Source organism: Hemitrygon akajei, chromosome 4 (assembly GCF_048418815.1).
Source record: "Hemitrygon akajei chromosome 4, sHemAka1.3, whole genome shotgun sequence".
Taxonomy (NCBI): Eukaryota; Metazoa; Chordata; class Chondrichthyes; order Myliobatiformes; family Dasyatidae; genus Hemitrygon; species Hemitrygon akajei.
In genome coordinates, this window is record NC_133127.1 from 29,749,757 (window position 1) to 29,762,614 (window position 12,858).

Consider the following 12,858-nt stretch of genomic DNA (forward strand, 5'->3'; position numbering starts at 1 on the left):
TTGCCTTTGAACTTGGATGCTGGAGGAAAGTGTTAAGAGTTCGTTGGAAAGCAAGAGGGTCCAACAAGTCAATACTTGAAGAAATACAGCCAGACTGCTCACTAGGAGGCTTGACTATGAGACAAAAGCTCAAATATTTTGGCCACATCATGAGAAGACAGGATTCTTTGGAGAAGACTCTCATGTTCAGTAAAACAGAAGGTAAAAGAAGGAGAGGATGACAGAGGCTACAATGGATAGATAATATTACTCAGGCAATGCGTTTGATCTTAGAGAGGCACTTTCCAACAAGATGGCTTGATGTGCTATAGTCCATGAAGTCACGAAGAGTCAGACATGATTTAACGACTGAACAACAAAAGTATGCCTGGATGGTCTGCAATCCAGAGTAAACACATACACGATTATCCAGAATACCCTGGATTATTACCTATCCAGAACATGAGAATAGTTCACCATCTAGAATAGATGGATGTTTCATCACTCAGAATGCCTTGATATTCTGCTCTCTAAAATGATTGTATGTTCATCCATTGGTATAATTGGCTGACAACTGGCAAAACACTAAGAAAAGCTTTTGATAATGTCTGTTATTACTGATTAGTAATGGAAAAAGTTACCTATCACATACTTTCTGTTGAGCTATTTAGACCCACTGTACCTAACTTGTCCTCAATTCTCTATAGGATGCTACATCAAGACTTCTGATGCAGCTATCTCAGAAGTACAGGAATATGATTGCAACATTGAAGAGAGCAGAGGAAGAAACAGTGTCCATTGTCAAAGGCAAAGAGATGAAACTCATTAACTCCTTAAATGAAACCATGAGCAGCCATGAGAAGGAAGCTCATGAAGTTCAGTCAGTGATTGACCAACTCTCCTCCCTTTACAAAAACGGGGACATTTACCAAATCATACAGGTAATATGTTAAGTGATTGATTTTCTAAGCCCACCCTTGACATAGTGCCATAATTGTTTTAAAAAATGTCAGTGAGCATGCTTAGTTTTCCCAAAGTAGAAATTCGGTCCTTAAGTAAGAAGAATAGAAAATGTACTGGGATAAAATACTGAATGTCTATTCAAGTTTGCACGTGTTTATTCTAGAAATGGATCTGTAGTTGCATCTGCCCAACTTCCATCACCAGTGTGGGAACATTGCTAAGATAATAAGACATTACTCAGAAGAAAAATGATCTGGCAGGATATATAAGACTACTAGAATGTGTTAGGTCCAAGCATTTAGCAGCATTATTTTTATTTCATACTGAAATTTGAAGCAGGCTTTTAGAAAATTTGCATCCCTGTTTGGCTCAGATTTTGAAATAAGCATCAACCTTTTCCGTCTTTCTTATTTTTATGCACTCTTTCATTCCTTCTTTCTGTCTTTATTTCACTCTTTTGCAAAACAAAATTGCTTGCAGTAAACAGATTGGGTCAAAGCTCTGATGTACAGCTATGTTTAGTGAGAATAGGCGTTGATAAAGAAACAAGAACTCTTGAGCAGGTTCCACAAATTTTCCATGATGTCTGTAACCTCAAAAATGAATGCATCAGAGAAAAGATACTTTTCTTATTCTTTCTTTTTCTTTTTCAATCTTTCAGCTTTACTGTTTTATTTTCCTCTTTCTTCCTTTAATTCAGTCAATTTGTTTTCCTTTTTACTCGTTTTATTTCTCCTTTTAGCTCGCCTCCTTTCATTCGATCACACATTTGTTCTTTCATTTCTATGTTCTGTTTCATTTTTCCTTTTGTTTATCCTTTCTTTCATTTTCTCTTTCACTCTCTTCTCAGCTTTGTTTTGCTTTCTTTTTCTCACTTTTGCTTTTATTTTATTTTCCCACTTTCACTTTCTCTCTTTCTCTACTTTTCTTTATTTTTATTTTCTTGCTTTCTCATTCACATTATTATTGCTTTTCATTCCTCACTTTCTTACTTTCACCTTTTGACTTTTCTTACTTTGCTCTCATTTCTATTGAAGTCTTTAGCTTTCCTTCAGTTTCATTTCTTCCACATTTTCATTATCTCTTTCACATTTTTTCACTCTTGTTTCACTCTTTCTTACATTTGTTTATCTCTACTCTTCCTCATCTATTCCTTCATTCTATTTCATTCCGGCTTTTTCTTTCACTATTTCTGTTCTTCCTTCTTTCCCCATTTCAATGTTTAATTCTCCATTTCTATCTTTCTTTAGAAGTTCCATTTTTTTAACTTAAAAAATTTACAAGGGTCTGGAGGACCTGAGTTATAAGGAAATATTGAATAGGTTAGGACTGTATTCCTTAGAACATAGAAGATTGAGAGGAGATTTGATAGAGGTTTACAAAATTATGAGGGGTAGAGATAGGGTTAAAGCAAACAGGCTTTTCCCAATGAGGTTGGGTGGGACTACAACCAGAGATCATGGGTTAAGGGTGAAAGGTGAGAAGTTTAAGCGGAAGATGAGGGGTAACTTCTTCACTCAGAGGGTGGTGAGAGTGTGGAATGAGCTTCCAGCACAAGTGGCGCATGCAAGTTCAATTTCAACGTTTAAGAAAAGTATGGATACGTACCTGGATAGTAGAGTTATGGAGGGCTGTGGTCCTGGTGCAGGTCAATGGGAGTAGGCAATTTAAATGGTTTTACCATGGACTTGATGGGCCAAAGTGCCTGTTTCTGTGCTGTACTTCTCTATGACTCTACAACTCTAAACTAGCACACCAAAATTATGTGGAGGGTTACCCTGCACTGTTGGATCAGAGGCAAAGTATTGTCTATGTAAAGCAATTCATGGTCATCATTATGTGCTGTGTCGTAAGATGTATTCAATCATGGTCTCATGTTCATGATTGTTCTTGGCAGATATTCTATAGAAGTAGTTTTCCATTGCCTTCTTCTGGGCAGTGTCTATTCAAGACAGGTGACCCCAGTCATTGTCAATCCTCTTTGGAGATTGTCTACCTGGCATTAGTGGTCGCATAACTAAGTCTTGTGATTTGCACCAGCTGCTCAATTGACCAACCACCACCTGCTCCCATGGCTTCTCATGACCCTAACTGAGGGGCTAAGTAGATGCTACACCTTGCCCAAGGGTGACAAACAGGCTAGATGTAGGAGCACCTTACACCTGCTTTGGTAGAGATGTATCTCCACCCTGCCGCCCAACTTTGTGGTAGTACTTTGAATATAGACCCAGGAAATGCTCCTCATGCCCTGCTAGTGTTCATTTTTCAATCAACAATGCAGAAACTGATCATTATTGAATGGTTTTATTTTTGGAATTATCTGTGTTCAAATTGTTCAGCTGCATTTCCTAAACTACCCCAGAGAGTGCACCTCGAAATAGTTCAGCTGACCAGAAGCCATGAAAGTTGCTGTGTCTAAGATTCTCATTTGAAAACTCTGAAAGTATCAATAAAAACAGTAGGTCGAACAAAGGATGTTGTTAATCGAGAAAAAAGGGATCATCAAACTGGAAAGGCTGCAAATCAGATTTACAGGGTTTTCACCAGCAATGGAAGGTTTGTGTTGTAAGGAGAGACTAGATAGATTAAGACATCATAATGGTTTAAAAAATCAGGAAGGACATAGATAAAGTGAATATTCACTTTTCCCCAGTGTAGTAAATTCTACAAAAACAATGGTTAAACAATGGAACCAAACAGCCCTTTTTCCCCGTTCTGTATAGCACTAAGTCTCTATGACAGCTTGCACAGATGCCATTAGTAAGCTGTGATGTGGTTGTCATATTAACAGACATTATCATTCTGAGATTATACCATAGAAGCATTAGTTTGCCCTTTGAGTAATTCTTCACGGATTAAATGATGGATGTGCTTCTCTGAAAACCACAGATGAAGAATGTAGTGAAATGCAAAGGATGATGTTAGATATAGAACTGAAAAAAAAGCGAGGAATATGGAGAAAGAGAGGTGACGTGGGATCATTTTGAGTAAGGTGTCATGGCAAACCACATAGGAGAAGTTTCTCAGCTCACTCATTTTATTTTGTGTGTTTTCACAAAAGAGGGTTAAATATAGAGGAACAGATGAATCCATAGACATGCCAATAGTTAGCTAGAGCTAGCAGGACAGATGGTTGAGGTGGTCCAGAAAGTTTATGTTGGCCTAAATATGCAGTGTAAGAATTGAGAGGTTGCAGTGCAATTATGCTTTAGTTCACAGTTTAAATACTGGGCGTAATGTTTCAAGAAGGATAAAACTCCAAGAGAAAGACCGTAGAGGTGATTTATGGTAAGGTGGAGGAATGCAAACTAAAGCTGCAGGTGTTGGAAATCTAAAACAAAAGGGAAATTCCAGGATATTCAGAGGGCCATGCAGCCTCCACTGAGAGAGGAATTAAGTCAACATTCCAGGTCATTGCATTGGAACTTTGAAGATGTTTCCAGGGCTGCAAAAGTTGAATGATTGTGTTAACTACAGAAAATACTGGAAATTAATCCATCTTCTTTCTTAATCACCTGACCTACCTGTCCTGTGGACAATTTTGTCCCTCTATACATCTATACCCTATCATTTACCCTGTCTGACTCATTCTCTCCCAATGATTTGTTTCACAATTTTTCCAATTTTCATAGAGCCATAGAGCACCACAGCGCAGAAAATGACCCTTTGGTCCATCTAGTCCATGCCAAAGTATATTTCTGCCTGGTCCCATTGACCTAATCAATCCATTAACATTTTTGTCACTTTAAAGCTTTCTTTTGTCACTACACCATCAGCTTCTGCATTGCCTGTCTCTTTGGCACAGGAGGCTGAACAAAGAATAAATTGGGGGAGAGTAAAGAATTAGGAGGGCTGTAGGTAAGGGGATGAAGAAGAGCCCTTTTCCAGACTGTAGCGTTCAATAAAGAAGAGTGCGGTAAATCAGAGAATGGTAAAGGAGCTGGAGTGAAATGTTTTCAAGCCGACAGTGGTGGGAGCTTGGAATGCACAATCTGAGCAGAGGTAGACATCATCATAATGTCTTCTTCTTTGGCAGTCCCTGGGATCAATGTTGGGTATTGTTTTCAAAAGTCTGATGATCTATTGACTGATCATCTAGTTGCCCTTATACGATACGATTTCTGAAGAGAATGGGGAGACCAACGTGGGGATCAGAGCCTCTTCACACAGATGGGTCAGGAAATGCCTGCTGGGGTAGGTGGGTGGCTAATACGTAAGGTGGTGTACTCCTTCCAAACCAAATGCAGAGATTCTTTGTGTTGCATGGATCCGATACTATCCTAAATGTTCCTTCTCCAACTTGAACGGTCATGTCTAATCCACTACTTATTAGTAAGCAAGAGCACAATGGGCAAAATGACCTTGTTCAGTGGAGAAATGTTTATAATATCTGTAATTCTTTTTTTTGTGACCTCATTTGTTCCCCTGTTCCCTAACATTTGTCATGTTTCTTCCACAGGCTAAACAAGATATTTCCACAAGGTAGGACATTTGTTTTACAAGGAAACACAACTGCAGATAATTAATTGAAATAATTCAATGTTCAGGAACATTGTGTTAAGCCCGTTGAAATAGTTTCAATATCCTCTCAAGCAAGTTTCATGACAAGGAAACTTATTTTTGCAAATTCTTAATCACTTTTCAAACATTTGAAGCATCATAAATAATTTCATTTAGGAGAAACCAGATCAACAGATGCAGGGGATTTGAATTAAGACAGGAAATGCTACAAATGCTCCACAGGTCAGACAAAATGTGGGGAGGAAGAAATAATAGTTCTCAGACTTCTTACACTCAGATTCTTTTACCATAGATGCAGTCTGACCTGTTGGTTGATCTCATAATTTCTGTTTATATTATAACTTTCTAGGTGCATATTAAAAACTACTGTCTTTCAAACTAAGAGAACATGAAGAAGGCCATTTTGCCCCCTCAGAGGGATTATGCTGTTCAATTAGATACTCCTTAGTGACCTCAACTTACTGACCCTATGACCATGTATTGTACATTGATAACCCAAGAGACAAGACATTCTTTCAATGCTGGAAATCTTGAGCAACAAACACAAAATGCTGCAGTTCCTCAGCAAGTTAGGCAGCATCAATGGAGGGAAATGAACAGTTGTCATCTCATGCTAAGCCCTTTTTCTGCCTCTGCTTTGTAAATAGTAACATACTACTGGGTTGGAGAAGATTCCTAGTGATCCTCCACTCAGCCCTGAATGACCAAAATTTATGATTTCCCTTTGCTGTTTAATTCTAAACTCTCCATCTGAAGAAACAGCCTCACAGGATTAACTCTGTTTCTAAAATCACAGAAATAATCAAGCCAGCCAAATCCAGATAGAGAAAAGAGACACATGAGACCACAGTTGCTGGAATCTCCAGATGAAAACGGCCTGTCATAATCCATCTGTCCACATACCATTGCCCTCTTGTCCTGCTAGACTTTTGTTTTCACTTCTATGATGAGTATATCTGTCCTTTGATACATGGATTAAACTGTACCTGGACAAAAATAGCTTTACTAAACCTTGCACAATTGCATCAAGACTTTCTAATATTTGGACCCCAATCTCCTTCCAGTAAAAATTAACATTACATAGAAACATAGAAAATAGGTGCAGGAGTAGGCTATTCGGCCCTTCGAGCCTGCACCACCATTCAGTATGATCATGGCTGATCATCCAACTCAGAACCCTGTACCTGCTTTCTCTCCATACCCCCTGATCCCTTTAGCCACAAGGGCCATATCTAACTTCCTCTTAAATATAGCCAATGAACCGGCCTCAACTGTTTCCTGTGGCAGAGAATTCCACAGATTCACCACTCTCTGTGTGAAGAAGTTTTTCCTCATCTCGGTCCTAAAAGGCTTCCCCTTTATCCTTAAACTGTGACCCCTCGTTCTGGACTTCCCCAACATCGGAAACAATCTTCCTGCATCTAGCCTGTCCAATCCCTTTAGAATTTTATACGTTTCAATACGATCCCCCCTCAATCTTCTAAATTCCAGTCAGTATAAGCCTAGTCGATCCAGTCTTTCTTCATATGAAAGTCCTGCCATCCCAGGAATCAATCTGGTGAACCTTCTCTGTACTCCCTCTATGGCAAGAATGTCTTTCCTCAGATTAGGGGACCAAAACTGCACACAATATTCTAGGTGCGGTCTCTAGGTGCGGTCTCTAGGTGCCTTGTACAACTGCAGTAGAACCTCCCTGCTTCTGTACTCAAATCCTTTTGCTATGAATGCCAACATACCATTTGCCTTTTTCACTGCCTGCTGTACCTGCATGCCCACCTTCAATGACTACACTTTCTGAGGTGCTTGCTATAACTTCCATACTAGGTTACCAATTTATTTTGAACTTATTTGTCTTTTCTTTGTCTTTTTTATTCCTCCTAACAAAATTAATAACTATTTTTACTATTGAAGAACTTTAAATGAGTTGCTTTTTAATTATTTGCATGATTTGTCCTCTTTTGCACATTGGATGTTTGTTGGTCTTCGTTATGTATGGTTTTTCATGGTTTCTGTTGTTTTTCTTCATTTCCCTGTGGGTTCCCGCAAGAAGGTGAATCTCAAGGTTGCACATGGTATGAATACATTACTTTGATAATAAACTTACTTTGAACTTTGAACCACAGCTATCATCTTCTTACCCACTTGTATAAACTTCCTATATCCACTCGCCATCTTCTGCTCATCACTTACTTACCCAACAATGCAGACAATGCATTAGCTCCATGATGTAACCAGCAGAAGTCCTTTAGTCAGTAGGGGATACTGAGTTTGGCTGGTGATTATGTAAAAATAGTGATATCAGCTCAATTTCATGTTAAATGTTTCTAAACTTAAACAGGGGAGGCTGCTCTAGTATTTCCACCATACACTGTTCAGTGTACTTTGATACTCTCAAAGGAATTAGAAAAATGCATTCATTATTCTGTCTTAAATATTTCCCTGCTGGTGGAGCTATCTTTAACCTTTTAATGTCTGAGCTCTTATCCTGAGGCTTTGACCTTTATATTCCCTTCACATCTGTAATAACAAGCTTACGAAGGGAAGAGCTTCCTTTCAGTGGAAGACTTTAAATCTTCATAAGCTGCTGTCGGCCTTGAATTAAGCTCTAAAATGTGCAATAGTTGCATATTGGAGGCTTTCAAGCAAATTAACAGCACATTCGAAAAGAAAGTAATCATTTTTGTTGGGGAAAAAGCATCTGGCTGCATCTGCTCAGTTAGATTCAGTCCCATGATGACCAGTCTTAACTATTTCCTGTGTCGTTTTCAGCAAAAAAGGGTTTTCTGTCTCTTGAATCTCGTGGGTTTCTTTAGCACATAATAAAGAAGCAAACAGCTAGAACTTATGTAGTACAATTCCAGTAGCTAAACATCTTGAGATTCCTCATTAAAGGATAGAGGAAACAAATGCTTAGCAGACATGCTAGAAGAGTTATGGAGACTGACAGAAATCTTAGATGGAGATATAAATTTTGAGCAGATGTTTGTAGAGAAGAGAATTAGAGCAGCTGTTCAGAATGTAGAGCCATGATAGCTGAGTGATGTCACAAGTGGATAACTTCACTCACCTCAACACTGAACACCAAGAACACTGCCTGTAAGAACAAGAATCTCAAGGTAGTAAGTATATGGTGGCATATACATATTTTGATAATAGGTTTACTTTGAACTTTTAAACAATAGAAGAGAGCAAAATAGATACAGAGAAGTGCAAAATGGGATGCAGGGGTTAGATCTGGTGCCAGAGACCACAGGAAAGATTGGTTTAAAATCAATGCATTGCACTTTGGGAAACCAGCGAAGGACAAGGGATGATGGAACATAGTGGGACATTGGTTGATGCTGCAATTGTTCTGGAGAATTGGCAGCTTATCTGGAAAACAGCCAGCAATGTGTTGAGAAGACAAACCTGAGCGCAGCACTGCGAAATGGAAAACTCCCACTGAAAGTCGAATGTGGTTCTTGGTAAAGCTGAGAGTGTATGGTGGAGATTAGTTACCGCAATTTGTCTAATCTTGACTCGAATGGAAGGATGGTCCAAGGTTGCAGGGGAAGGTCACCAATATATTAATTTAATATATTCACTTTTCTAAATCTGGATATTGCTGGCAGATCAGTATCTGTTCTTGACATGTTAATGGGGTGAAGCCTTCTAGATCTGCTTCTGGTGTGAAGAACACACATAAAATGCTGGAGGAACTCAGCAATTCAGGTTGCATCGATGGAGGGGAATAAAGGGACAGCATTTCAGGCTGAGACCCTTCTTCATGACTGGAAAGGAAAGGTGAAGAAGCCAGGACAAGAAATTGGGGGGAGGGGAAGGAGTACAAGCTGGCAGGTGATAGGTGAGACCAGGTGAGGGGGAAGGTGGGTGGGTCGTGGGGTGGAATGAAGCAAGAAGCTGGGAAGTGATGGGTGGAAGACATAAAGGGCAGGAGAAGAAGGAATCTGATGGGAGAGGACCATAGACCATGGGAAAAAAGGAAGGAGGAGGGGCACCAAAGTGAGGTGATGGGCAGGTTTGGAGAAGAGAAAGGGCAGGGTGTGAAGATTTCCCACTATACCATTGGGCAGAGAGCTTCAGGAGTTGTTCAGCAACAAAGAATATATTTCCAAGTCAGAATCGAGTGCAACACGAAGGGTTCTCATCCACCTGAAGCTTTCTCCTTTCTTGGTGGAAGAGGTGTTATGACACACACCCAACCACGCCTGCTTCCAACGTTTAGATGCTCTAACCCTCTGGAATGTGGACAGCTGCCACAGTCTCTCTAAAGATTCAGGACCACCTAGCTAATTGGCAATCATGCTTTGGGCCAAGAATTGTGTATTTAAAGAACATCTGAAAGGAGCCTCAGTATAAGCCCAGCCGGACATATTGCCTAGCATTATGTTTTGTGCTCAGTTCTCGATCCAGTTTTATTCCATTATCTGACCCTAGCCTTGGATACTCCAGCATTCGAGTCTAAATCATCCTCATCAAGGACTCTTGTCACAGTATGATTGAGCCAGTATGGATCCAGTGGGATATCAGAGTCTTTCGTCCACTTTGACAGCCACAGCAGAAAGGTTTCCAGGCAGAGCCTGGAGATACACAACCTTCAGGTCACCCATTGTCAACTTTCACAAGGAGGAAGCCAGATTCACTCGGGAGAGACAGTTGGTCTCTCTGCAGTACATCTTCCAATCCCAGAGAGATCTGACAGTGACCCAGGCTCTTGCTGTGGCTTCCTCATTCAATGCTCATTAGTGTTCAAACACTAGCCTTCCCAGTTCCCTTTGAAGCATGGAAAGGTGGCCTTCATTATCTCTCTTCTGACTGGACGAGTCCTGGCCTGGGCCACCATGCATTGGTAATGAAGGTTTGGGGTTTGCTTGGATTCAGAGGAATTTATGGCCACTATGAGGAAGGTGTTACTTCCAGAGCCAGCTGAGCCTTGGACCATCTGATGAAGATTCTACAGGGCCGACAGTACGCGGCTAACTTCGCTATTGAGTTTTGGACCTTGGCCCAAGAGAGTGGTCAGAACGGGGAGGCCTTGGCCACTCTTTGAGATTCTCTAAGTGACAAGAGTATTCTCAAAGTTGGACTTACAGAGTGTGTACACTCTGGTTCGCAGAAAGGTGGGGTGACGAGTGGAAGAGGACATTCAAAATACTGACAGGACTCTATGACTACCTGGTCAAGCTGTTTGGCCTTGCGCAGGCTTTTATAAACTCTGGGATATTCACCATAATAACACCATTGTTTACTTGGCCAACATCCTAATTTTCTTGAAGTCCGTGGAAGAACATGTCACTCACATCAGAGATATCCTCAAGAGGCCTATTGATCATGGACTTTATGCCAAGCTGGAGAAGTCCGAATTTCATGTAACTACCATTTCATTTTTGGGTTTCATCATCTCTAATGGCAATCTCAAGATGGGCCCTAGTAAGGCACAGGCATCCACTGTAAAACAAATCCAATGATTCCTGGAATTTGCCAAGTTTTACTAAAGGTTCATCAGAAACTTGAGCTAAATGGCTGCTCTGCTGACAGGACTAACCAAAAGATCCATGGGCTCTTTTATTCGGACCACTGAAGTGGAGGCTGCTTTGGCAGAACTCAAAGAGTGATTCACAACAGCTCCTATTTTGGTTGCACCTAACCTGGACCCTCCCTTCATCGTGGAGGTAGACATCTGAGATGTCGGAGTGGGTGCAGTGTTGTCTCCGTGGACATCTTCGGACAATGAACTGGACCTGTGTGTGTTCTTTTCCAGATGACTATCCCTGGCAGAGGTGAACTACGACATTGGAAATAGAGAGCTGCCCATGGTCATGTTCTCTGTGGCGGATTGGAGTCACTGGCTTTAGGGGGGCAAGAACGCTTTTATAGTATAAAAAGATGCAGTGGTGCTGCCAGCATCGCTGCCTCTCTCCCAGATGAGCTAAATCTTTATTTACACTCGGCTAGGTATCACCAACACTGAGCCCCCAAGGACAGCCATCGAAGCAACCTGAATCTTTGTCAACTCTGAGGCTGAAGTACACGGGTGCTTCCAATGAGTGGACAGTCCCAAGGCCGCAGGACCAGACGGCATCCCAGGGCGGCTGCTCAGCATGTGCGCAGCACAACTGGCAGGTGTGTTTACTGACATTTCTAATTTCTCCCTCTCCCAGTGTAGGGTGCCCTCCTGCTTCAAAACATCCACCAAAGACCAAGGTAGCATTTCTGAACGACTGGCCTCCTGTCGCACTCACCTCAATAATAAGAAAATGCTTTGAAAGGCTGGTGAAGGATTACATCTACAGCTTGCTACCACCCGTACTGGACTCCCTACAATTCGCCTAGCAACACAACCGATCGACAGATGACACAATCACACACCGTCCTTACTGTAGCTCTTGGACTACAGTTCAGCATTCAACATCATAATTCCCGCCAGGCTTGACAAGAAGCTCAGAGACCTCGGCCTTGACACTGCTTTGTGTTTCTGGATCCTGAACTTCCTGTCAGATCGCCAGCAGGTAGTAAAAGTGGGCTCCCCCACCTCTGCCCTTCTGACCCTCAACACAGGTGCCCCTTAGGGCTGTGTCCTAAGCCCCCTCCTTTACTCTCTGTACACCATGACTGTGTTGCCACCCACAGCTCCAATCTGCTAATTAAATTTGCTGACGACACTACACTGATTGTCCTAATCTCAAATAATAACGAGGCAGCCTATAGAGAAGAATATATCACCCTGACACAGTGGTGTCAAGAAAACATTTGGAATGAACCCTAAGATGCCTGGCCTCAGAAAGACCTGACAAGTGGTGCGACCATTTGATGTGGACGGAGGTCACCCACAAAACTTTACCGCATTCAACGCACGGGATGTCCCCTTTTGAATGCCAATTTGGGTATTCTCTACCACTCTTCCCTGAACAGGAGGCCAAGGTTGGGGTTCCTGTGGCCAAAGATCTCATCCAATGCTGCAAGGAGAAATGGACTAGGGCAAGGGAGATTTTGTTAGCTTCTACCTGGAAAGCTGAAATAAAGTTTGACCACAAGGGAAGTCAGGGACCAGTTTTGCAGCCTGGGCAAGAGGTCTGGCAGTCAACTCAGGATTTGCCTCCCTGAGTGGAGTCTAGGTAATTGGCCGCTAAGTTTACTGGACCCTTCAAGATTCTCAGGGAAGTAAACCTGGTGGCTTACGCCCTGCAACTCCCTAAGACCCTCAGATCAATCCCACTTCCCACATTTCCAAATGAAAACCTGTGTGCACCAGCACTTCAACTCCACCACCTTCAGTCCTGCTGCCACCCCGGTTTGTCGATGGGGAACAGGTCTTCACTGTGAGAAGTCTGAATTCATGAAGTAATTGGGATGTTCGGCAGTTCCTCATGGACTGGGAAGGATTCGGACCCGAAG

General features: G+C 41.7%; 1 protein-coding gene across 1 annotated transcript in view; it reads left to right on the plus strand.

Moving 5' to 3' along the window:
- The window catches only part of LOC140726192 (E3 ubiquitin-protein ligase TRIM39-like), a 45,003-nt gene that overhangs the window by 2,468 nt on the left and 29,677 nt on the right, over positions 1-12,858 (plus strand). The window contains exons 3-4 of the mRNA XM_073042223.1: positions 687-920; positions 5,402-5,424. Coding sequence (XP_072898324.1) covers positions 687-920; positions 5,402-5,424 — 257 coding nt within the window. The remainder of the gene's footprint in view (positions 1-686; positions 921-5,401; positions 5,425-12,858) is intronic.